The sequence below is a fragment of the Argentina silus genome (genome assembly GCF_951799395.1).
Source record: "Argentina silus genome assembly, chromosome: 2".
NCBI classification, from domain to species: domain Eukaryota; kingdom Metazoa; phylum Chordata; class Actinopteri; order Argentiniformes; family Argentinidae; genus Argentina; species Argentina silus.
The window spans coordinates 7,114,473-7,141,950 of NC_139656.1; the positions used below are offsets into that span (position 1 = coordinate 7,114,473).

Below are 27,478 nucleotides of genomic sequence, written 5' to 3' on the forward strand. Positions count from 1 at the left end.
AACAAATTGTTTATTGAAGAAACCAAGGGGAAAACATTTAAAAATATGACATGCACTTGTGTGTCTGTTTCGAGATTTAGAGTCTGCTCTCAAACTGAGAAGTATTTAAAAACAGCAGCACATACAGTAAGCACAGCGAACGGAAATATTAAGAGAATATAGGGCCTATCTAAACTACTACCCCACTAAAAAGGCCCATAGGGGATAAGCAATAACTAATTAACAAACAACTAATTCCAGAGTGGACCAACACCAGATCAGGAGAGGAGCAGGAGTTAACTTTGATCTGGCTAGTATTGACAAATATTAATTTAATTATTTTATATATATATATTTTGATTTGATATTAATTGATTTCATGGATTATCCAAACCATAAAAGACTGAATCCATCAAGACTACTTTATAATAATTGTATCTGAATGTCTAGCACAGTCAGCTGGCTAACTCTCTCTCCTGCTTAGTGAAATGAGTTTATAAACCATATGGTACTGTAAGTATTTAATTCACAGGTACAAATACAGGGATGCATCATACTGCGTGGGGAGCAGAACTAATTACATATTTACTGTAAGAAAGCATCAGCACAAACAGATCAAGTCTGCCTGAGGCCGACCCCTACCATCCTCACACCCACATACCGACAGACACACAGACACACACAGACACACACAGACACACACAGACACACACAGACACACACACACACACACACACACAGGTAAACACAGCTATTAATTACCAACTAGTGGTAAAAAAAGAAAAAGTAAGTTGAAATACACAAAAAGATATGATACCACTCAAACAATGAACAGTTGAGGGTTGGTGACAAGGTTTAAAGAACTCTCTTGACAATCAGAAGCAGAGAGCCCTAAAGCAGATGAGGTTTACAGAAGAAACACACACACAGACACACACACACACAACCATGCACATCAGTGTACTAAAAAATCAACACACACACACACAACACAAAGATAAATCAGAATTGTTTTTTTCCTACTGTTTCTTTACAGAAACCCAGACTTGGAAATGACTCAAAGTCAACGTCAAGCTGGAGGAATGACCCAAGTGGAAACTGGGGTGAAAACCACACCCTGGGTCAGCAGGAAATGATATGACCACTTCCTGGTCAACAGAGCCTGACTCTGGGCCACAAAACATGGAGGGGGTGAAATGAGGGGTGGGGAGGCTTCAGTGTCCCTCCCTAAACAACCCCCTCCAGCTCTTCCATGTAGCCCTCCTCTCTCTCCCTCTCTGTGCTGCGATGGAGGCCAAAGCATTCAAACAGAGATATGAACACTCCTCAGGACAGGGCCTTCACTACAGTCCTCTACCTCCTCTTCCTCATAGTCCTCACCTCCCTCCATCTCTCTGTCCATCCCTCATCTTCTCAGACTTAAATACTGCTGGCTTTATAAACACACACTGCAGACGGAGGTACAGGCCAGGGGTGGACCAGAGATAACCCATAAATTAACACTCACACACACCTCCTGCCTCCTCTCCTCTCCTCTCCTCTCCTGCTTCCTACCTCTTCTCTATCGCTACCTTTCCTTCTGGTCTAGCCTTCCTGAGCCTTCCAAACTCTCCCCCTTTTCTTTACCCGTCTCTCTGTCAGATGCAAGCTGTTCTTTACACACACACACCTCACCACAAGCAGGGAAAAAGCTCATCTCATTAAAGGACTTCATTCGTTTCTCATGCCAAAAACGCCTTTAGTTTTGTTTTGTTTTTCCAAATAAAAAGCGTTTTCTCCCTTTCTTCTCTTCTTTGCTCCTCCTCTGCATTTGCGTGTTTCCTCCACTCCAGGTTGAGTGGTCAGCGGTTTCAGCGATTGGGTGCACTGAGGGTTCAGTCTGGCCCTGTTCAGCCCACTTTGGCCCAGCTGAGGAAGGCGGGGATGTCCCGGACTGGGACGTTTCGGGTCAGAGCTTTGACCCGCAGGTTGCGGTCATCTGTGAGGAGAACCACTTCCCTCCGCAACCGCACTGGCCCGTCTGAGAGAGAGGGAGGGAAGAGGGGGAGGGAAGAGGGGGAGAGAGAGAGAGAGAGAGAGAACAGTAAGTACATGTGCTGGACAGATGGCCCTAGAAGCTATCTACGACACAAATTATGACATGGCACTCCCAAAAAGCACAATGATGGAACACATGCATTACGTAAGGGTGTGTGTGTGTGCATTACTGGCTAAGTCAGACAGGCCTACTTACTTCTCTGCGCAGGCATAAAGTCCTTGGCCTTGTCTTTGCAGTAGTGGAGACAACAGGACAGGATCACATCGTCATTATTCCCCTGAGGAAAGAGGGTGAAAATATGAACCGAAAACTCCAGAGGATGTGTCCTCACCAACGAAGGCAATCGTCAACACCCACACATACCTGTTGTCCTGAGGTGTCCTCACTGCGGAAGGCGATAGATTCTAACTGGCTGCCCCTGCTGGTAAGAGCTCTGAGACAAGGCTCTCGGGCCTCGAACCCTTGTTCCAGGAACGCCACGGCAACCCGGGCCTTCTCCTGCACCACCCGCACGTGGGCTGCGCTCACGTTGGCGTTGCCACGACAACCCCCGCCACGCCCAACGGGGCCTGAGCACCCGCCGCTGCTCTCCTGCCCCTTTGCCAGGCCGTCCAGCTCAGTGATCACTGACGTGACGAGAGATGGCGTGGAGAAGAGGGAGAGAGAGACAGGCATATCTTTAGAACTACATACTTTTCTTTTTTTTTTTACATTGAATTTTTAGATATTGTTAATGATTGGTCAGTGTGTAAAACCCTCCTCCCTCCCTCCCTCCCTCCCTCCCTCACCTATGAGTGGCACCACCAGTATGTAGATGGCAGACTGAAGGAGTTTCTTCAGGCCGTCCATGTGATCTATGAAGCCGTTGGTGTCTGGAACCAGGAAGAGAGGACGCACTTCCAGCTCCAACTGACCACACGTCTGCAACACCGCCTGGAACGCACACCCGCATGGTCAGAAGTTCAGAACATACTACAGTGTGTGTGTATGTGTGTGTGTGTGTGTGTGTGTGTGTGTGAGGGTACATTTAAAGTTCTCCCTAAAGCACACACAGTACATGCATGCACACACATGCATGCAATCAAAAAAATGTGTGGAAGTGTGTGTGTACAGTATCTGTCCATCTCTTTGCATGTTGGACAGTGTGTGAGTGTGTGTATGTGTGAGTGCGTGTGTGTGTGTGTGTGTGTGTGTGAGTGAGTGTGTGTGTACGCACATAGTGTAGTGTGTTACCTGTATCTTGTCTCTACGTTTCTGCTGCTGGGCCACTTTGTTAGCCAGGACATGGCGTCGAGCCCTCAGTTCTCTGATGTCATCCTCGCTAGCCCCTCCCTCCTCAGCATCCCCCTCCCCCTCTGACAGGGATGACTCCGCCTCCACAATGACATCATCACTCTGAATGGGCGCGAGGCGAGAAGAGTAAAGAGTTACCATATTGCTTTGTTTTCTTCCTTTACTAAGGAAATGTACATCTCCCACTAAGCTCTGTTAGGGTGCGTGTTTGCATTACTGAATGTAGTTGATGGGAGAAGGAGAGTTGGATGAAGCAGGGGAGGGGAGGAGAGGAGAGACCACACACACCCACACACACACACACACACACACACACACACACACCCACCTCTCTCTCCGTCTGCGAGTCTTGTCTGCTCCTTCCATCCATCGCCCGGCTGAGCAGAGGAGAGGTTGCCATGGAGATGTACTTCCCTCCTTTAAAGGCCAGCAGAGGCTCCTCCTGTCCGCACAGCGCCTCCAGGAAGTACTTCAGGACAGTCACTCTCTTACAGTCTGCTGCTATCGCCTACAGACAGATCAGTCCGTTTCACCACTTCATAAGCTCAACATAATAACACTCACATTAGCCCATTTCACTTTCCACCTTTCCCTCATCAAACCAACAAACAAACTAACGCAGATTGTTTCAAGGTGAAAATAATCAGCAGCATACATACAAACCCAATAACCGAAGAAACAGAGGGAGAAACAGTGATCAGCATGGCGATGAATGTAATATGTGTGTGTGTGTGTGTGTGTGTGTGTGACTCACCATGTCTGCGGGTCGGTCTATATAACAGGGTTCTTGTGGGGCGGCAAGCAGAGGGACGAACCCAGCCAGCAGTTTGTCCTCCTCCAGCAGTAACAGCCTCAGCTCTTCATCCCCCTCTCCCCCGTCTCCGTCTGCCTTGTACAGCGGCGCCTCCCCGTGGTCGACACGCGCCAGTGCATTGCATAGGTCAGCCAGGCAACGCCACACATCAGGACTACCGCTGGGGAAAGACAAGAGAGAGTGAATGAGTGAGAGAGTGTGTGTGTGGGGGGAGACGAGGGGTGTGAAAAAACACCTGGTGTGTGTTTGTGTTTGAGAGTGAGTGAGTGAGCAGGGGTTGCGTTAGCATTTAGAGAGAGAGAATGTGTGTGTGTGTGTGTGTGTGTGTGTGTCTACTCACTCTATACCACAGGGTGGGGGGTTCCATTGGTCAGGATGACCCAGCATCCAATCAGACCAGACCTTGACACTGGGCAGCAGCTCTCTCAGGTCCAATGGGAAGGCAGAAACCCTGACCATGCCCTCCGTCCCCTCGTCCTCATACCCTTCGTCTCCCCCCTCTGCCGGGATGGGCTCTGTCAGGTAGGAGGGGGGCGGAGGGAGGGAGGGTGAGATTGAAAGAGAGAGAGAGTGAGAGATCATTTTAATTCTAAATCAACTCTTCGAAGGTCAGCTCCTCTCCGACCCCCGTCCCCGTCAACAGAACAAACAGCGCCCCGGGCCCCTCACACAGAACCGAACTGTTAAGGTTGTTGACCAGCTCACAGTACCCACATTCAACCTGCAGCCTCGTTATTACACTAAAACGACAGGCAAGAAACTGCCATTGCCTGTTCTTAAATAGACAAAACAAATCTATTGGCGTCTAGCACTGCGTGAGTGTGAGTGTGAGTGTGTGTGTGAGTGAGTGTGTGTGTGTGTGTGAGTGTGTGTGTGTGTGAGTGTGTGTGTGAGTGTGTGTGTGTGTGAGTGAGTGTGAGTGTGTGTACCTGCGGGCGTCTCTCTCAGTAGCTCTGTGCAGCGTTGTACCAGCAGTCCAAACATGGCCAGACCCAGAGCAGTGGTCTGCTCCTGCAGCACGGAGCGCACCTCTCCATCACCACCTGGCGGAGGACCAAAGGCGGGGGACAGATGGATACATGTTGATGGTGATGAACAGCAGCGTGCGTGTGGGAGTGTGTAAGTGTGCGTTAACCTCGGCTCTGAGTGTTGTGTATAGTGAACATGTTGATGGTGATGAACGGCAATGTGTGCGTGCGGGGGTGTGTAAGTGTGTTTCACCTCGGCTCTGAGTGTTGTGGATAGTGAACATGTTGATGGTGATGATCTGCAGCATGCGTGTGCTGCCGAGGAGGGAGGGGCTGTGCTGGAGAAGAGCCCGGAACTCCTGAAGAACACGACTCGCCACGTCAGGGAAGGACTCCATGCTTTAATATACAGACACAGACAGAGACACACATACAGACAGAGACACACACGGTTTTAGAAATTAAGGTCGGTCAATATAAGGTTCTCTCTTCCTTCCTTTCCCCACAACCAATATAAAAACCTAAATGTATAACTTCACCAACTGGCCCGGTTTCTAGAACACAAACAGGAGACACAACTCACCCTACTTTAGTGAAGAGCTTTCCATGAGCGTGGAGGAAACTCAGGATGAACCTCTTGTTGAGCTGGAGGGGAAAGGGGAGGAAGAGAGAGAAGGGGGATGGAGAGATAGAAATAGAGGGGGAAAGGGTGGGAGAGAGACAGACAATGAGTCTTGATCAGTCTTGGGGTCTGTTAGTTTATATTTCAGTATTGTCTCTACAAAAGAATCAATTAAAAATCTTTCAGCATTTAAAAGCCATGGCTTTCCCCCCCCCCCCCTCTGTCTGTGTGAGAGAGGAGATGGATGAAATACATACAATAAGAGCTTGAGACACAAAAGAGAGCAGGCTGTTTAAAGCAAACAGAGGACTTCTAGTGGAGATGGAGAGAACTACAACAAAGTCTTTTTTTCCTTCAACACATGACAGCAGAGGAGAACAGGGCTGGGTTTCATAACAAAGGAAGATATCCCTCCTCTCTACACATGTTCACTCTCCTCTAGTAGATGAGAACAAATGATGACAAACTGATTGGTCTTCTCCGTGAGAGGGTCAATAATGGTGGACAGAGAGTGTGCGACAGTTCTGAGAAACCATTGATTTTGCCACCGGAAAGTCTGTAACGAGACTGGCTTGACGAACCTCTGACGCAAATACACAGAAACACACACACACACACACACAACGGGACGGCAACTTTTCCTGAGAGCGTGCGCCTTCGAGAGTGTGTATGAGTGGAAAGATGTGTGTGTGTGTGTTTACGAGGGCGTATCGCCATGGACACGGTGATGACGGGTGAACACGGCCCACGATGCCCTGTCCGCTACGGAAGGTGAGTCACAGAGACCGTATTTGTGTGTTTGTGAAAGAGTGTGTGCGTATGAGGCAAGTGTGTGTGACTCAGCAGAAGAGCAGGTATGTATACTGTACGTGTGTGAGAGAGAATGTACTAAAGTCAGATTGTGTGTGTGTGTGTGTGTGTGTGTGTGTGTGTGTCCATTTTCATGTCAGTTCTAACAAGGTTCCACTCTGTACTAGCAGTCTGTTGTTCCTCTTCTGCAGACATGTCAGCCTAGTTTGACCCTGCAAGTCAGAGGGGTGAGACTAAATGGGACCTTCCTGATCAGTATCCCATTGCCGGCTCGACTAGGTCAAAACCTAGATCTTAACCCTAACAACGAAACCCTTAACCATAACCACATTTTAATCAATTCCCTTAGTTTTGTCTAAGTCATAGCCCTGGTTGAGGAGAGAATCAGCCAGGAGCTAAGAATGTGTCCAGAATAGACTAGAGCCACTATTGTCAAAGTGGGGTACGTGGATCGATCTAGGGGGTACACAAAATAAATCTGTGATTTACCTTCCCACAGTAAAAAAAAAAAAAGTTCAGCCCACACCCAGAGTGGCAACAGAAAATTATACTGGTACTACAAATGAAGCCCCTGCTGTTGGGACCAGCTGCTCAGGTCATCCAGGTATGACCACCAGTTCTGATGCTAGCTGTAGCTCTACTGGTGCTGCTAGCCAAGCTGCCACCAATATGGACTGTGATGACGAAGCAGCCCAAGAGCCACAGACCCCTGCCCCAGGAAAACACCAACTTGACAGGGAGGTTGGAGTCTCAAAGAGACGCAAATATAACGAAGACTATGTTATTATGGGGTTCACTTACACTGGGAGTAAGGACTTCCCTCAGCCTCAGTGTGTCATATGCGCCCAGGTTCTGTCTAATAACGGTTTGAAACCTTCACTCTTGCACGGACATTTAGAAACTAAACATGACCATTTGAAAAACAAGCCACAGGAGTTTTTTTGAGCGCCAATTGAGACAACTTTCTAACACCAAGAAATGTCTAACAGCGACAGATACTATTAATAAGGCAGGTCTAGAAGCGTCTTACATGGTCAGTTATAGAGTGGCTAAGTCAGGCAGAAATATCTGGATTCGTTATCCCTTTTCTTCCAACAAGTCATACCATCTACCTATGTCTGAGCGAGAGAGCCTCATTGAGATATCCACCAACGGGGCAATGAAAATTACAGTACAGTAAAGTGGATGTGTCTCCGGATATTTACAGAATTAGCGATACAGGTATACAGGTTGTATTGCATGTGTGTTCATTTTTACAGAGTTTACAGTTTTGTAGTCCACTATAGTCCATATAGCCCAGTTCAAATTGGCAGGTACAGTACAGTTTATGGCTATAGGCCAGTTTGTTACTGACCAGTTTTGTTGACCTTGTTATGTGTTATGTTGTGCGTGAGTTTAGGTGCTGATCACCTGTTTGAAATCCAAATAAAAAGCAGGAATTATTGGTTATTCTGTCTCATATATTTATAATTTATGTATATTATATATATGTGTGTTTCCGTGGTGCTGGGGTACTCAGTAGGATGTAGAGGGTCTCAGGGGTACATGACTGTTAAAGGTTTGGGAACCACTGGACTAGAGGACAAGGGGAGCATAAAGAGGAGTCTGACAAAGACAGAGGATGACAGACAGACAGACAGACAGACAGACAGACAGACAGACAGACAGACAGACAGACAGACAGACACACACACACACACACAGACAACAAAAATAGGAGTATGAAATTATACCACTCCACTGAACAGAAGAGAAACATAATGAATGAAATAAAGAGAGAAACAGAGGAGACAAGAAAATGAATGAGAGAAAAACAAACAAACAAAAAAGGATTCAGAGCATTCAGGACACTTGAATATAAAAAGCTCAGAGAGGAAATAATAAAGGCAAAGGAAATTATGGAAAAGGGGAGAGAAAAAGAGTGAGAGTGAGAGAGAGAGAGGGAGGGAGAGGGGGGGAGGGAGAGAGAGAGAGAGAGAGGGAGGGAGAGAGAGAGAGGGAGGGAGGGAGGGAGAGAGAGAGAGGGAGGGAGGGAGGGAGGGAGAGAGAGAGAGAGAGGGCAAGATAGAGAGGGTGAGAGAGAGAGAGAGAGAGGGAGGGAGAGGGGGGGGAGGGAGAGAGAGAGAGAGAGAGAGAGAGAGAGAGAGAGAGAGGGAGGGAGAGGGGGGGAGGGAGAGAGAGAGAGAGGGAGGGAGGGAGGGAGAGAGAGAGAGGGAGGGAGGGAGGGAGAGAGAGAGAGAGAGGGCAAGATAGAGAGGGTGAGAGAGAGAGAGAGAGAGGGAGGGAGAGGGGGGGGAGGGAGAGAGAGAGAGAGAGAGAGAGAGGGAGGGAGGGGGGGGGAGGGAGAGAGAGGGAGAGAGAGAGAGAGAGAGAGAGGGCAAGATAGAGAGGGTGAGAGAGAGAGGGTGAGGGTGAGAGGGTGAGAGAGAGAGGGTGAGGGTGAGAGGGTGAGGGGGTGAGAGCGATAAAGAAGGAACGGGTATTGAGCTTTTAATTGTCTTTGTTGTGTATCAGTTGTGTGGGAGGGGGTTACTGGGTACAAGGTCATGCACACTGCCGTTGGAGAGTGTGTGTTTATGATTTTTCATGTCCCTGCCATAAAAAGAAACGCCCCCGCTGGCGCATGAGCAAACACGTGCACACCCACAGGTGCAGACACACAAGACAGACACACAAGACAGACACACTCACTCACTCACACACACACACACACACAGTCAGATGACAGAATAAAGAACAAATGATAATAATAATTACTAATAATACATAATACAAGTGTGGACTGAAAGAACAGTATTTTAATTGCATAAGTGCATTTATGAACGGTGCTTTGTTCTGAAAATATATATATATATATAAGCATAGCCATGAAGTCTGTTAACTATTCAGTGTGGAGGATGGCATGGGAGATAAAATTCATCTCCTTTCATAGAGCCTACTGAGCGCTCAAAACCCACGGAAATTCCTCACTTTATTCTGTTACGGGTTGCATGATGTGTCGCACCTATTATCAAAATACAGCTAAAACATTTACCCCGCTTCTCTGCGCTGTTAACGTATAAAAACTGCCCATTTCACATATAATCATTTAGGCGGTGAACAATGCGTGATGACTACAACAAACAATGTGAGAGTAGATATAGATATTTGTATATTCATAAACTGGTTGGTCCAAGTTCTATCTTGATATTTGTACAATTCCCCCTCCTCACCTCTCCATTCTTCACGAGCTACTCTCCCTCCTTCCACTCTGCAGCAAATCCTTTACGTTCCACACGCTGCAGTTCGCTTTAGAGCAAACATTTTGTAGGGACATATAACAATGTTTTTATTGTTGTGTACTATACTTCCACATTCTGATCAAACTGTTGTATAGTTTCACCTGATCAATTCACCTGCTTATGTTATTTTCGCGGGGCTGCTGGAACACTTGAGCAATGAGTAGACGGGCAGATTTCATCTAATATTTCTTGCGTTGTGATTGGCAGCCATCAATGGATCTGATCATAACGTGTAAATTAAAAGCAGTTTAGGAAGTTCAAAGAGTAGCTGATAATGAGTCGGTAGTCGGCGTCTTGCCTCCTTGTTTGTGGAACACGCTGGCACTAGTTTTAGCAGTACACTGAGCTGTAACACCACTGAACCGATAACCTTACAGAACGTAAATTCCTTCGGGATGATAACTTCAAAGTTTGACATTGTGGTTTACCATAGAACAGGCACAGTGATATCCCTAGTGTTTGTGTGTGTATTTACTCACATCACTGGCGCTGAGGTTTCCCAGTTCTCCATCCTGCTCTGAGTCTCTGCTGGATTCACTACCCCCCCTGTGTGATGACGGAGCCCCTCCATGTCCACTGGGGCGAACCCAGATCTCCACACGCGCCCCTTCCTCCCCTCTTCCTCCTCCTCCTCGCACCGCTGGCCCCCGGGAGCCCCCCTCTGATTCTTGCTTCCGTCTACGCTCCAGCTGTTCCGCCTGAGGGTGGGGGGGGGGGCAGAGGTTAGTGGTCAGGACGTTTTCATATGACCAGTTAAAGCTCGCTATGGATGGAAGGATCTGCTTGGCAACATAGAAACAATGTCTATGGACAAATATGATATAGGCCTAAGTGACTGGATTTGATTCTAAGACTAACAAAGTAAAAATCCTATCATTAATTAGGGAGTATAACATCTGTAGGGGGGCTGTTTCTATGTGTAGGCCTACAGTATGTCTTTGTGCCTGTGGCCATAGCTGTGGATGCAGGCGGAGTAAGCAGAGCTGCTTCTGTGGTTGTCTGAGAGGGCAGCTGACCGTGTGTGTGTGGGTGGTGTGTGGGCTGTTTGTGTGTGTGTGTGTGTGTGTGTGTGTGTGTATGTATGTATGTATGTATGTATGTATGTATGTATGTGCACGTCTCTCTCTCTCTCTCTCTATCCATGACGCATGTCTAACCTTGCGCTTGGCCTCTTCAAACAGACTCATTAGACTCTCCTTGGCTGTCAGGATGGGGTTGGAGGCAGCCAGGCTACGCATATAGTAATACACCGCATCCAACTTCCGCTTCTGAGAGATGGAGACAGAGAGAGAGAGAGAGAGAGAGAGAGAGAGAGAGAGACAGAGAGACAGAGGGTCAGTGGAAGAAGATTCAGTCCAAGTGGGAGGGAAACACTTTTTCTCAAAATCTTGTCTTTACTGGCCCCCACTGGCGAGGGAAAGTACCACTGCATAAACACAAAACGAAGAACCAGTCAACTGCACCCGTGGAACACAATCAGACACAACACAACCGTTTGATAACAGCATCTTCAACTGAACGGACTGAGCATCTCTCACTTACGGTGTAGACAGCTAACAGGGCGAGCTGGTTGTAAGGCCGTCCGTTCTTGGGGGCAATCTGCTGGGCTTTCAGGTACCAGCTGAGGGAGACAGGGACAACAGACACCATCTCTTGAGTCAGTAAACCCTTATACCAATACACCAATCCACCTATTTATTAACCACAAAACAACATATTATTACAGTTTAGTAATAACAACTTGGTGGACATAAATGAACGGGAACTGCAGGGAGATCTGCAGTTGTCACCTGTAGCTTATACAGGAGTCCTCCGTCATTTAGAATAGGATATTATGTCATGTCTGTATACATTTCTATATAAACTGTCTGAAACAGTCTACTCTCATGGATAAGACTCTGGTAACCATGACAACATAGGGGGGGGGGCCTACCTTCGAGCCTTCCCGTAGTTGGCAGAGTCGCTGGTCTGCTCCCGGTAACGGGCGATATCACCCTGACAGATCATACAACGCTGAGCACTGATCAGGGCATACTTTACCTGGAACAAACGCAAACACACAATTAACATAAACTATATAATCATGCACACTATGTAGATAATACACCGCTACGCACAGTTCTGAGCATATTGTGGTAGGTATAACGTATAGTTTACACACACACACACAGCAGAGTTTTACCGTTTTGCGTAGTGGGCGAGCTCTTATGGCGATGCCATCCATGTAGTCCTCCAATTTAAACTGGAACACAGTCTGCAACTTCTTCAGCAGCGTGTCGAAGAATAACGCCCCCTAAGAAACAAACAAAATTAACAGAATTAATTCATATCACCAATGTCAATTATAAAATTGATATACAGTCTTTCAGATATTCTGTATAATTTCATACATAATTATACAATTAAACTGAAAGATGATTTCTAGCCCAATTATTAACATGAAAATGGGGGTTGAGCATAAGCATTTCAGGTTAGGATTCACTTCACTGTCTGTGTGTTGTTTGTGTACTGTACCTCGTCCAGCAGAGTGAGGAGCATAGTTCTGATGCGCGGGGCAGTGTCCGTGCTGGGATCTTTGAGAACCTGTCGGAACCGTTCAATGACCTGGTAGAAGACATTCTTCCACAGGGCCTGGTCAAGGTTCTGAGAGTCCGAAAACTCGATGTCGGTCAGAATCACACGTTCGTAGAGTGTCAGCAGGTCAGCTCTGGAACACACACACAGACGAACATTGCGGCACTTTGTATTACAGTACTACTACAGCTGGTATGGACTTGGGATTCATTACCATCAACTATCCCCTCCACCCTTCATCAGTCTCTCCTTCCCTTCATCCAAGTCCCCCCCCTCACACTCTCTCACCTGAGCCCATCTTACTATCCTCTCTCCAGTCCATTCCCTCCCACCCTCCCTACCTCTCTCGCTCTCCCTCTCACCTGAGCTGAGCCATGCGGTCCAGTCCGTCAGAGCTCAGTCTGTCTCTGGACAGCAGGTTGCTGAGTTGGAGCTCCTGGGTGTCTGCAGCTCTGAGCAGTCTTCCCAGCTCACCTCTGGCCTGCTGCTCTGCCTCCTCTGGGGTTAGATTTCCCCCTGTCCCTGCCCCCGCTGGCGGGTACACCTGCCCCCTGTACCCCCCTGCATAGAACTGCCCCATGCCTGGGGATGGGTACATGCCGTTGGAGGGGGGCATTTGGTAGGGGGACATGTGGTAGGGATAAGGGTAGCGAGGGTTGGGGTTAGCGTTGGGGTTGTTGGTGGGTACGGGGTAGCCATAAGGGTTGTCTGAGTTCTGGAACTTGTAGTAGGCCATAGCTGCAGCCTGCTGCTGGGTTTGGAAGTGCTCCCCTTGGCGGACTGGGGGACTGCCTGCCATCTCGTCGTCAGTATCCAGGAAGTGAAGCGGGCCGTATCCACCGGCTGTCTGCAGGTACATGGGCTGTTGGAGTGATGGATGCTGGGACAGCTGGGTGCGGGCGAGAGCAGGTTTTTGGTCTGGGTTGTTTGGGTCCCAGAGTCGCCTTGTTCCTCCACCTCTCCCTCCTCTACCTCTGCCCAGTCCTGCCCCTCTTCCTCTGATTCCTCCAAACAGGAGCCTCTGCCCAGGCTCCGGCGAATTGGAAAGGTCAGTATGGGCAGGGAGCACAAGGATGCCCCTCCCCCTGCCGCAAGGAGCTGAGCCATGTCTCCGACACTGCGGATCCTCACCGGGCCCTGAGGCAGCCTGAGACGTGCCTGGCTGTTTCTCCAAAGAGACTCGGAGGATTCCACCCCTGCTCCCTCCTCTGTGTCCCCTTCCTCTGTTCTCCTCCTCCCTCTTTCTCTCCAGGCTCCAGTCCTCCTTTCCATCCCTCCTCCTCCTCCTTCTATCATCTACCCTGTCACCCATTTCACTCTCCTCCAGTGAATCTGTCGATGACATCTCTCTGGTGGGCCTCCTCCTGTTCTGTAACTGACACCCTCGCTTTCCTCCACTTCCTTCAACTCCTCCTCCTCCGCCCCCTCCTCCACCTCCCTCCCCCCTGTCCCTGCGGCCTAGCCCCAGGCGGTCCCGTCCAGCCCGGTTCTCCCTTGGTCCCTGTCCCTGCCCAGGTCCATCCAGACTGGTCCCACTGCTAGCTGAGCTGGTGCTGTAGGTGCGGTTCCGGGGGCGACGGATGTCTGATTTGGAGTAGCGCTTAGAAGACGGGGTTGTGTTTGTTATGCTTCTCTCACTTCCTTCTGCAGCCCTCTCAGCCCTGTATCTGTCCCTCTCTCCATCCATCCCTTCGTCTCGGGGTCTGGGTCTATTCCCTCTCTGATTCTCTCGGTCTGAGTGTTTCTCTCTTCCCTTAGCTGGGTGTGGATTTCCAGTCCTGCCCACCTCCCTCTCTTTGTCCCCCTCTGATGCTCTCCTGTCTTTCTCTTTCTCCGTCATCCCTCCCTCACCCTTCTCTCCTCCTCCTTCTGCTCTTCCTCTCCTCCTATTGTCCTGGTTCCCCTCCTTCTCTCCTCCTCTATTCCTGCGGTTTCCTCGTTCTCTCCGCTTCTCCTCTGTCTTATCACCGCCTTCATTTTCTCCCCCACCTCCTCCACCCCCTGCTCGGCTCCTCCTTCCCTCACTGCTGGCTTTCCCCCTCCTCCCTCCTCCTTCCTCCCCCGCTGCTTTCTCTCCTCCTCCTTTCTTGCCCTCCGCCTCTTTCACACTGAGTTTTTCTACCTTGTTCGCAAGGTTCTCCACTATAATGTCAGAGACTGCTGCTGCTCTCCCTGCTTCTCTCCTCCCCTGCTTCCTGTTCCTCTCCTCACCTCCCCCTTTAACCTTCTCCTCTCTCTCCTTCTTGCCCTCCCTCTCTCTTGCTTCCTTCTGTGTGATTAGGTCTTTCACCACCTCCTTCTCTCCTGCCTCCCTCTGTTTAGCTGGGTCTTTCCCTGTCTCTCTCTCTCCTGTCTCCCTCCTCGTGGCTGCGTCTTTTTTGGCTTCCTCCTTAACCGGGGCAGGTTTTTCCTGCTCTCTGCCTGGTCCAGACTCCTTCCCCTGGGTACTTCTTCGGCTGCCGGGCTGGTAGATTTCACGATCTGGTTTCCGGGTTTTCCGGGTCAGTTTTGGAGAACCAGGAGAAACGCCAGCAGGTTCTGGGAGGTCTCTGTCAGTCCCGCTGGGGTTCTTTTCTTGTCCTGCCTCTCTGCTGGCTTTAGGTCGGTTGCTTAAACTTGAAGACCCCTTGGTGCAGTTGTGGTCGCCTCCAGATGTCTTTGGCTCAGATGCTGGAGTATCACCACGGTTTAATGCTCCAACCCCACCTTGTCCTCTCTCTCCATCTCGTCCTTCTTTTCCCACCCCACCATCTGTACATCCATGACCCTCTGAAACAGTCTCAGCAGACATTTTATGCTCCTCCAGTGATGACCTAACAGGATCGTCTGGGTCTGTGGTCAGGGTAATGGGGTCTCCTGAGTGACCAGGTGTGGTCTCTCCGTCCTCGCTGTCATGACATTGTTGTCCGTGACCTGCACCAGGATGATAACGCTGCAGGTCAGGGCGCTTACTGTCGCGGTGACGCTGCTGCCGTTGACCACACCCCTCCTCTCGCTCGTCCGCTACATGGAGAGAGAGACAGGGGGAGAGTAAAAGAGAGTTAAGAAAGAGTAACGAGGGGAGTGAGGAAATGACATGAAACCATATCAGTAATAACAGAATATATTTTTAAGGTTTCCAAAAATCTTGCCATTGTTAACAAACTTATTTTGTAGTTTTAAAAATGTTTGTTGTGTGTGAAAACCACAACAAAAAAAACACCTCCCATGACGCAAAGACACATACACACACACACACACACACACACACACACACACACACACACACACACACAGTTAATGGTACCACACAACAACAGCACTCAGCACCTCTTTCATTTCAAGTATTGTTATATCTCCCTGATCAGCCACTAAACTGACTTATCAGACTGTTCAGCACACAAGCAGGTGTGAAGGTCTGACAGAGCTGCTTTTCCCCTCTTTCTTTCCCTCCCTCTCTCTCTCTCTTTTGCTCAGTCGCTCAACTTTGTCCTGTCTCCTCGGACTAACACACTAGCCAGGCAGAGGAAAGTTAAGAAGTCAAGAATGAAAGCACGAGGCAGAGGGAGGGATCATGAGAGAGTGCAAGGAACGGGAGAGGAGGACAGGACCGGAAAGAAAACAAGTCACAGTGCCTGAAAAGTAAACAAATAAGTGCACGGCTAGGGAGGCACAGAAAAAAAAAAAAAAAGTAAAACAAGTCACCGGTATTACGAACTACAGCTTAGGAAATGTGATCTCATACAATCATTCATAAACTGATTTAATTGTCATAGATCGGCAAATAAATTGTGCGCAATTATGCCGCCCTCTAGTAAACAGTTGCTGCTAGCTAACATAGCTAAGCTACAATCCATTGAGTGAGTGCTGTCTGCGAAGCACTGGGCAGGGTGCAGTAGTGGGTGCAGTAGTGGGTGCGTGGGAACCATCAGGGAGAAAGTGGGTGACAGCGATATTGTTCTGAAGGGGTTTGAAAACAAACGGCGCGGGACCACATGATGAGCCTGAGCTAACAACGTTACCATTAAGCTACCTAGCTACTTTCCGTGGAGAGTTCCTTTACTTTTATACCCTCACTGTGTTTGACGTTCTTCTATTTATTTTTTTATTTTTTGTTGAATACGATTAACTTAATAGACGTTCTCACCTCTGTGACAGTCGTCGTGATTGACTAAGTTCGAAGTTTCAGCTCTAAGCTCTGCAGCTGAAATCCGCACTCTGTCGAGCTCATCCGCCATTTTCGTTTCCAGCCAACACAAACATACCGTGCCCTGGCAGGTTCAAAACACCACGCGCCTGCGGAGGAACGCGTTTAGAAAAACAACAAGATTGACGAAACAGGCTAGTGGCCCTTGGTGTGTATTACTCAGGCGACTGTAGTGCTGGTACAGCTCACATCTGAATTGTGTAGCATAAAATGACTAGAAATGGATCAAAAACACACAAACTAATTGAAAAGTTTGACTAGGATAGATGATAGATACAACATCACGATTGCGAAATCTATTCCTGGAAGTAAACAAATGTGGTGTAACATATTAACAGAAAAAAGCAGTCTGCTTTTTAATAGTTCATCTATGTTTGCCACTAAAGCTGAGCTGGTATGATCTATGTTTCTATTTTAATTAGACACATGCCTCTATTTTTGTTCAATTGACAATGATCCTTTGTTTCTAACTATCAGTCATTTGCTTCTGTCTCCACTGTTGCTCCCAATGCAATGGACCCCGCGCGCCCCTCTCTGCGCATTGGAGATGTGTGAATGGAGAAGGAGTGGGGGGCAGTGAGTCATTCTAGTGAGTCATACTGTTTGTGTGTGTGTGTGTGTGTGTGTGTGTGTGTGTGTGTGTGTGTGTGTGTGTGTGTGTGTGTGTGTGTGTGTGTGTGTGTGTGTGTGTGTGTGTGTGTGTGTGTGTGTGTGTGTGTGTGCATGCATGCTTTATCATTCAGTTCTAAACCTTAGCCACCAGATGTCAGAGTTGATTGCACTGTGACTCAAATTCTCATTCACTTCGGCTTTCCTTTTTTTTGTACAAACATTTTGAATTAGTAGTTGCACAATGGGTGCTGGGACCTATCCAAAAACATTCATACTTTTTTTTCTTTCACAACCCCATCTTGCCATCTCAGTCTTTCTTTCCACTGAACTGTCTCACATAATAGAGACATAGATAGATACACAGATAGGATAGATACAGAGAGAGAGAGAGAGAGAGAGAGAGAGAGAGAGAGAGAGAGAAAGGGAGGAGCACATGGAAGGATATGCAGAGAAGCTGTGTGACTGAAGGTAGAGTAAATATCTCCATTTCCCTAGCAACACAGATTCACGCTGGAATTAAAGGGCCAGGGTCTTTATACATTATACCCCCCCCCCCTCCCCACAACCACACTTTTTATGTCATGACTACTCATGTTCCGTTCCATACATGTTCCGTTCCATACATCCTACAACATGTGAGTGAATTATTCATCTAACCACTGTAGACTGACATCCATTGCCTTATGATTAATTTCCATACCGTGCAATTGCATTGATGTGTCCATTTCTGTACTGTAGCACACATGTGCAGAGGTTCTACAAATTATCTGCACCACAAGTCAAATTATAGGCAGAGAGGGATGCACAGTAGAGCTACATAGAGGAGAAACTGGGGCTAATTAGACTCGTGAAGGGATGGGACACTGACAGCCTAGAACATAACCCACAGGTTCTATCATACAGAATACTAGTCCCCATATTGTGCTGTTATTACTATTACTAATATCAGTCTCGTTACGGTACTGTTTTAATAATACTATCATCCTAACAGTACTGTAATCCTTGATTATGCATGTGCTTTGATTCTGTTCTGTAGCGTAGAATGCTTCGTGTCTGCAAAGTGTGAGAGAGGGAGGGGGTTGGCGGAAGTGTTGAGTGTGTGTCTGTGTGTGTGTGTGCGCACGCGCACGTGTGTGTGTGTGTGTGTGTGTGTGTGTGCAGGGTTCTGATTGTCAGTGCAGTGCTTTGGTGCAGGTAGTGCAATGCAGGACGACAGGAGACGGAAAAAGAGGAGGGAGGGCTTAGGGAGGGCATGAGATAGGGAAAGAGAGAGGGAGGGAGGAAGGAGAGACTCTGAATACAGATGAGAAAAGCGGAGGCGGGCTTCTTTTTGCAGGTGAATTCTGAACACAAGGGGGTTTCTCCAACCCCCTCACATCTCTCTCTCTCTCTCTCCCTCTCCCTCTCTGTCTGTCTGTCTGTCTGTCTGTCTGTCTCTCTCTCTCTCTTTCTCTCCTTCACCACCTCTCTCTCCTCTCCCTTGGGAGAATGGGTGAAGGTGGGAGGAGGCTGAGTTTTGGGGGTGACAGCAGAAGAAGAGGAGGACAGATGGAAGAGAGGTGGGTAGCAAAAAAAGAGGAAAGGAGTGAGGGATGGTGTAGCTGAAGGTGAGGGTGCTGCAGAGGGAGACGGATGAGACATGCAGAATGAAAAGAAGAGAATGATGAAGAGGAGAGAGGAAGGAGGTCACAGAGAGACGGACGGAGGGCAGAGAAGGAGAGGGATGAGAGAGGGACCAGGGGTTGTGTGACGCATGTTTGGTCATTGCCGTCATTAAAGTTTGGGAGTAAATCCAATGCATTGCTTTTAAGTTTAATTCACACTGAGGAAGAGGTTGAGGGGAAAGGAGAGAGAGTGTAGGGAGAGAGAGAGAGAGGGGTGGGGGATAAAAGGAGGATAGAGAGAGGAAATGATAGAGAAAGAGAAAGTGAGAGAGAGGCAGTGTGAGGCTCCAGCAGTGTAAGATGCACCATATTTTATTGATGACCTCACTCAAACCCTGGTGTGTGTAGCTGTAGCCTCACTCCAGAAGACTCACCCTCATTAAATACATGACTCAAAGAACACAACACAACAACTCATCCTCTACTACTACCACAAGCTATGCCACACCACTTACCTAGGATAGCATGTATACACTGAAACAGGTGTTTGTTCACAGGTTCACTGGTTTGACATACGGTAGTCATCATGGGAACTCCGGTGTGATGACCAACTGGTGTTGTACTGGTCTTGGAGTCTGAATCACTCAGCAAAGTAGAGATTATACAGCAGCTTACAGGAGGTATTGCTCTCACTAACTTCATCAGTTTTAAGAGATTAATTATATATCCCATCACAAATGTCTGGTAAATAGCATATAGGCTATGATCACCTCAGATGATAAATACATAAAACAAAACAAAATCTCTGCTTGCAAAGTATCATTTCTTTATTTCTTCGTGGGTGTGACCACTGTCATCCTGTCTGAGTGTGTTTTGGAGAGAAGCATATGCTAATGCTGTGTTATGATGCTTGTCAGACAGAGAAGCAGTGTCATATTCCTATGAATCACATTCAGCACCATCCATATGAACGGATCCTGACACCTGCTGATACATACGCACACAGTTACCCTTTACTTTGTTTAAGATGCCAGTGTGTCTGTTTACCAATATTTTTAAGCTGTGTGTGTGTTTGTGAGTGAGTGTGTGTGCGTGTGTGTGTGTGTGTGTGTGTGTACATGTTTGTGTGTGTGTTTGTGAGTGAGTGAGTGTGTGTGTGTGTGTGCGTGTGTGTGTGTGTGTGTGTGTGTGTACATGTGTGTGTGTGTGTGGTGTGTGTGTGTGAGAGAGAGAGGAAGAGAAAGTTGTAGGCATGTGCATAGTGACAGTAGAGCGAAAGATGTGGGGGCGAGAGGGGTTTCACCAATCAACACCCACTCGCTCCAAACATCCCTCTCACTCTCGCTCCCTCCCTCCTCTTTTCCTCTGCTCTCTTTCTACGGAATCCTCATTACATGCACGTCTGGCAACAGTGAGCTGTCTCCTTCCCCCCCCCCCACCTTCCTCTCTCTCCCTCTCTCCTTCTCCATGCTCATTGCATTCGAGCCAGCTTGACAATCAAAGGGAGAGAAAACACAAATGAGAGTGCAGGGGGGAGGAGGGGGGGGGGCACGCTGGGATTTCAGTATGAGTCAGAGAGGGAGAGGGGGAGATGGGCAGGCGAGGTGGGCGGTTGAGCAGGGTACATTTGTTTTTACAGAGGTCATGCATATCCCATGTAGAGGGTCAGGAGGAATCCTTGAGACTTTGCTAATGCTCCTCCACAAAAATGAACAAGCTGTCTCAATGTAATTCAGTCATATCAAATTAATAATTTGATAGATTTGATCAGAATGAATTCATCTCATATCCCTCACTCTTCCCCTTCCCAGTGCTCCTATTTGCACACGCACCTTCACTTGCCTCTTATGACACTCCCTCCACTATTTTTTCTAACCACGTCCATGCGTTTCATGTCTTCCTCACAAATCCGCGGGTAGGCTACTACATCATCAGAGGAGAGAAGCAAGAAAATGCAGAAATAGTCTATCAAAACCATATACGAAATATGCTTAAAACCCTGAAATATAATAGCCTACTGTATATCATAACTGGCGGGGACATTTCGAAGTGGATACAGTGCGAATGCGATAGTGTGACATTGGCTCGTAAGCATCTGTAGCGCGACCTTTTTGAGACAAAGTTGCGCTATTTGTGGGCAGGTGAAAGCGCAGGACAGAGACAGAGAGAGAGAGAGATTATTCAGATTGCAAGAAATGTACTTGCAATCTGAATATTCGCGAATTATGACAAAAAAAATACCGAGGTCATAACCTCAGTGTCCTCTATGGTAGTTATGGCCTTGCGCTTACGTATGTCTGACACGTTACGTTACGCACAGCTCAGTGCGGGTGTCCCCAAACTCGCCATGAATATGGAACTTAACGATTTTGTGACTGTTTTACGCACGATTGTGTTTCCCATGTCGGCCCGCTGCCTTTACCACCACTGCAAATCTAAGTTAAATGTGTATGGATCATTTCCAGACTGATGTAAATTATGTTTATTCTGCCCACGTAGGCTATACGATTGGCATTGCGATATGTTCTGCATCATCGATAAATAGCCTAAATCATAGGGTGATTCATTCATGTTGGCTAGGTGGGCAATCACGATTTCCTTTGAATACAACTGTGACAAATGCTGCAAGTTAGATTTTTAGCGGCAATGATAAGCTCACGTACGGGCAAGAAGAACTGCGGTTGTACATTACTACAGTAGGCTATGTATGAGATTTGCCGGTCCGACTATTGCGCAAATACATTTCGAGACGACAAAATAGAAGAGAAAAGAAAACGGAGGTGGAGATAATGCTGAACGAAGCAGCCTAGAACAATCTCAATTTGGTCTAGCGGACGCATTAGAGTAGCCTCGTTAAATTACGAGAGTTTTAACGAACCACGTTGTAAAGAAAGTGTTTGGGAAACGTTAAATGCACGTTAGTAGCGCTACGAGACTTTTAAACGAGCCCCAGGCTGTAGGACATAGCCTATGTGAGGGAGAAATGAACGTTTAGGCTAACGGATAGCCCTGATCTTTGACTCCATGTGCATTGGTCTATTTTAGGTATAATAACGAAAGAGACAGCGAACCATTGCGCAGTAGCCTGCTATAACTCCCGGCTTCGCTATATACATAATCCGTGCTCCCTGATATTCAAACTATTAAATGAGCTAAAACGAATGCGTTAATTACATCAATGTGATAGAGATTTTCTAACTTGTTTTACTTGCGATACTAGCACATTATTAAAAGTAAACACGAACAGGCTATTTTCATCTTAGGACAGGACTACACTGAACTCTCCCTCGCGCCGGAGCCTTGTCCTTATAAATAGCACTCCGTTGACAACATTCCGTCGATGACGTAGAACACGCGCGTAGATGTGTAGGTGATGCTTTTTAGTGAATGAGTTCACCCCTCCCTCTCGGCTCCTCTACTAGTACTATGGGATCTCTATAAAAAGCCTACGGTAGATTGGAGAGCCGTTGAGAAGAGCGACTTTACAGGAGAAGAGAACAGCTTCTAAAGAGGGAGGAAGTAGCCTATACATTTAGGCTACACAGCAAAACCCAGCATCTGAAGACTTCCACTATAAGCATCATATTGAATAAAAACAGGTTTCCTCAAGAACGCGCATCTCCTCAAGAAGGCGCACCTGACGAAACAGCTGCGTTCGTAGACGATTTGGAACACTAATGATGGGAAGTTGAATAAGGTAAGTTCAAACAGTTTTTATGATTACATTTTTTCTATTGGGTTATCGAACACTGGACATAGCCTAGGCTACTACAGGTGTTTATAGCGTAATATTAAATAGGCCCCACAACATTCAGAATTAGACTAGACTAGACGACCGAGACCGTTACTGTCGCGTTTAGAGACTAAAGCCCCGTAAACGAGACTTTGGAACTATATTGAGTCTGAAAACTGCACTATGTAGCCTAATAGCGTGACTGCTTTCTATGGCGCGTGTCTCCCCTTCTCAACCGCAAGTGAAAGCTACTGCAGTGTGACTCACTTTCTCTCGCACGTGGGCAGCATGCAGCCTATAGCTGGAGACTATGTTGTGCAACCCAGACAGAGTATAAACCAATAGACTCGCTTTTGTGATTTGTTATTTTAGGCTAAAGATCTATTCTAAACATTTTTCGCCGAAATATGTTTACGCACAAGACACATAATGGAACCACCCAAGCAGATATACATATTCACTAAATGACTCTCTGACTGTTTGATTATGACCACAACTTTGATTGCAGGATGCCCAACTTGTTTGTGGCCGCCTACATGCCATGTTTTTGGTGGTTGTCACACACAACTGGCATTAGATTAAGTTTCAAGTAGTCAACATTGTGGAGGTATTTAACAGGGGTAGCCTACGATAGAATATCGTATGTAGCCTGTCCTCCTTCCAATGTCCGAATAAACGTGCATGGTATGCTAAATGTCCTATTTCTCTCTGTTCCATTTTCCTTCACCGTTCACCGTTCATCTTACACACACACACACACACACACACACACACACACACACACACACACACACACACACACACACACACACACACACACACACACACACACACAAATCCCACGGACGAAACCCCCGTAGGCGCGTGAGGGGGAAGAACGTTCCTCGCCACCCTCTCTCATCCAATCCCAGGAGCGCGTGGCACCGGGAGGTTTCCGGTGGTGTTGATGACTCTCACCCCCCCCCCCCCCATTCCGTGCCGCTTCCCGCTGATTTTGATTAGCCTATCATATCTCCTCTCTCTCTCTCTCTCTCTGCATCTCTCTTGCTCTAGCTCTTTCTCTCTGCTCCCCCCCGCCTCTTATGTATTTCCGGCGTTTCCTTTTAAAAAAATGTCTTCCAATCTCAATTCTGTGACGTTTTCGGGCGCTGAAGTCAGCTCTGCGTCACTCTTGCGCACTTTGCAGATGATTCGCAAGACGAGCGTCAATGAGTCTCTTTGTTCATTCATAATTCGTTGAACATTATATCAATTGAGTTTGATCTTCTGATCATGATTCATCGCTATTGTGAACGCTTATGGAGGTAGAATTTGGAACTCTATGCATATCAGGCTACTTGTTGTGACATTTAGAGGTCAATCTACTCTTATATATACAGAGGGAGATGACATATTGATATTGCTAAAGACAATGATTAGGCTTTTTTTTAACTCAGATTTTTGGGATGGTAAGAACAAGTTTCTTAATTATATCAGGATTGGGGATTCATTCCTGTCATTCAGGCAAAGACAGCCCAAGGGTTGTACGAAATGACTGCTCTCTCTCTCACACGTAGCCTGAACAGTGCGGAAGGGAGCGGAAGCTTCCCGTTCCATGGAAACGGAGGCACGCGGAGGCACTCCCAGCGCGCTCTGATAAGCCAAGACAGTCGCTAGGCAAGAGCTTATAGGCTCGAAAGCTATATGACGTAGCAAGCTCTCGGTCCGAGGTCTCTAGCCTCCTGCACCATCTCCTCATGTGTGTTTGAGACCCACGCTGCCCAGTGATCCTACGTCACTTTATGTCCTCAAACAAGAGGACTAACGTTGCTGCTAAGTGACATTTTCCATATTTGACAGGAGAGCCAAAACAAAACATTGATTCTGGGCCAATTGTATTGTGATGAGTCTTTGTTTCTATGCTCCATTTCAATGCAGTTAAGGATCTCAATTGAGCTCATTTCACCACTTGATAGATCTCATCAAGAGCTTTCTATTGATATATTGATGTCGATATATGTTTCTATTTCTATTGATATATGTCACTTAGGCCCTTTGCGCGCCAAGCCCTCGACATAGGCCGATAGCATAGCCCACGTTTAACAACATGCTCGGTTTCGTAGGTTAATCATTACTCTCATAAAAGTATAATCGCAGGGAAGGAGTTCGTGGAGTAGCCTAAGTATTGCAGTAGAGCACAGCCGCAGGCCTATAACACATTTCGGGATAGACATCAGAATAAGAACATAGGCTACACTCCATTGCATACTAAATGCACCCCGGCACCCGATGCTATACTGCATGTAGCTTATACATTTGGGAGGTTATTCCAACTTCAGTCACAGTGTGTAGAGTGTAGTCCCCTCTGACGAGAGACAGCGTGTATAAGACTGTTTCTGCATTCTACACTGTTGCCTTCCTATATGACGCTCTGGTGACTGGTGGGCTACCATGGACAGCGCCAATACGCTCAGTCTCTGTCGCTGTCCATTCGATCGTGGTGCTGAGAGGGAAAAAAAGCGCTTGAGCTTCGTTGAATTACAAAATAAGTGACTATATTTATTTTTATTCTTATATATAAGTGTGCGAAGATAGACTACTGAACGCACTTCAATTAAAGTTTTGATTGATTGATTGATTGATTAGCTTAAAAGTTTAGTTGATTTGGTTGTTGCTGATTGTTTTTGCTTTGACTATTCTTGTGAACGAATGATAATTTAACAAGTGAATTAACCCCATTGACAGTTGTCGATGACGTCGGATTCCTTCTGAGGACCCTAGCTTTAAATTCGCCTCCAGACTCGGTCATTGAGTCACTGAGTCAGCAAGATAATTCCATCGGGCGTCACGCGCCGCCGGTACTTGGCTATAATCCGGTACATCTCGTCGGGGTTAAAGGGACTGAGTATAGACTGAATGACAACTCACATTATAAACTGACTCGAGCATTCTAGGAATAACACACAGAGAGAGAGAGAGAGAGAGAGAGAGAGAGAGACAGAGAGAGAGAGAGTGTGTGTGCCTGCATGTTTATTACCATTGAGAGTGACCGGTTAGAGAAAACGTTCTCTTTTACAATAATCACCTGGCCAAGAGAAAAGTGATACAACGGAAAACCCAAAATTGTTTTAGAAGCAGAACCAACGTAATCAGTCAAACATGTTGGTAAAATGTAAAATAACTGCAAGAACTGCACTCTGAACTCAAGAATAGGTCGAATGATGTAGAACAACATTTGCCTCTCAATAGCAATAGCAAACCTGCAATGCAAATCTCCACAAATCCCCAACATGAGAAAGGGCCCTTGAGTTTAGAGAATGTGGTCAGTGTACCACCACTTTTGGATGCAGCCACGTAATCACTGGTAGCACCAGTGTTCTCGTGATGAATAACAGAGAGAGACATGTTATATCATTATGTCAATACAACTTTTATGTCGTAACATCCGGTAGAAGGGAAACATGTACAAAACCCCAACCCCCCTCTCTGGAACATGATCCCCTTGGGAGAGATCAGCCCAGTCACAATCAATAGGTTGGTGCACACACATGCACACACGCACGCACACACACACGCACGCACGCACGCACGCACGCACGCACGCACGCACGCACGCACACACACACACACACACACACACACACACACACACACACACACACACACACACACACACACACACACACACACACACACACACACAGTCATACAATCCTCCAGTTTCTACCTTTGCCACATTGATGTTGATTGGACAAAGTCCATTTGGTTTGACTCTAATGGTGTTAAATCTTCCTCTCTAGCGCAGTGCTGCCTCCGGCCTGGTGGCCATGGTTATGACCTCTGACCTGGCCAGAGCATCAGCACCTTGGCTTTAGACTGCTTACTGCTTATACAGTGTCACAGTACAGTAACAGTCTACAGTCATGGCTACTGAAGCCTGGCAACTCTTCGTAGAAGCCTTGGAAATGCAGTGGTAACACTATGGGGACATTCAGAGGACACTGACGCCTACACTATGGTTAGGAAATGGTTAACTTGGTAGCTGAGGCCAACACATGGCAAATGTACAACCAAAGTCTCTCTCTCCTCTCTCTCTCTCTCTCTCGCTCACTCTCTCCCTGTGTTGCAGGCCTCAGGGTAGAGGTCTCAAAGAAGAAGATGGGACTGATGCCATACAGGCTCGCACACACACACACACTCATATTGGAATGATAATGGAATGAAAGAATATATGTACAGTAAGTAGTATAATTAGTATTTTCTTTTTCTTTTCCTCCAGTTAGGGTGAAGGGTTGGGGTAGGGGTAAAACATAAAGGGTTGGGTAAAGGGTTGGGGTAGGGGTAAAACATAAATAAATAAATGGACTAGAAATGATGCAAGCATTTGATAGAACTTAATTACATTTACTAATTTCAAAGCTAATCTACACCTCCTCATATACAAGTGTTGGATGGAAAGGAAAATAAAATTGTAATAGTGTGTGTGTGTGTGTGCGTGTGAGAAAGAAAGAGGGGGGGGGGCATTGCGTTGGGGGAGTCCTACGTTATGTCCACACGTCGTATCCACAGACAAGCCAATCAGACTTCACTATCTCCAGTTACCATGCCAACTCCTGCACCTCCTTCTCCCTGCTGTCTCCATGGCAACCGTGGCTTTAGATTGTTACTCTAGAGACAGCACCATGGTAACAGTCTACAGCCATGGTCGTTAGGGGGCAGGCGTCACAGCGACAGCGGAAGGCGAGATAGCAGAGTGATAGTGGAAAAAAAGAAAAGAGAATGACGACATTGGAGCAGGACCGTTGTCACTGTGAGAGATTCTCATCCACCTGCCCACAGCTCAGTTGCCTGAGCCAAACACTGTCTTTCAATAAAAAAGCTCAGAAGTATCTCAGTTGGTTAGTGTGTGGAATTGACAGTTAATTAATTAAAAGCTGTTGTCAAAGGACAAAATAATACAAGAATGCAGACATTTGTATTGTGTT

At 47.1% G+C, this 27,478-nt stretch overlaps 1 protein-coding gene across 1 annotated transcript; it reads right to left on the reverse strand.

Annotated features, from left to right (window-relative positions):
• Positions 1–318: 318 nt before the first annotated feature.
• Positions 319–16,596, reverse strand: smg6 (SMG6 nonsense mediated mRNA decay factor; the record flags this gene model as incomplete). The annotated part of the gene is made up of 19 exons (XM_083695296.1): positions 319–1,999; positions 2,213–2,294; positions 2,381–2,643; positions 2,806–2,950; positions 3,251–3,412; positions 3,639–3,818; positions 4,065–4,284; positions 4,465–4,639; positions 5,054–5,167; positions 5,346–5,491; positions 5,676–5,737; positions 10,285–10,503; positions 10,963–11,073; positions 11,348–11,426; positions 11,739–11,845; positions 11,988–12,098; positions 12,320–12,512; positions 12,742–15,382; positions 16,506–16,596. The coding sequence occupies 19 exons, from the start codon at positions 16,594–16,596 to the stop codon at positions 1,869–1,871; spliced, it is 5,232 nt and encodes a 1,743-aa protein (XP_083551422.1). The 3' UTR covers positions 319–1,868.
• Positions 16,597–27,478: the final 10,882 nt, after the last annotated feature.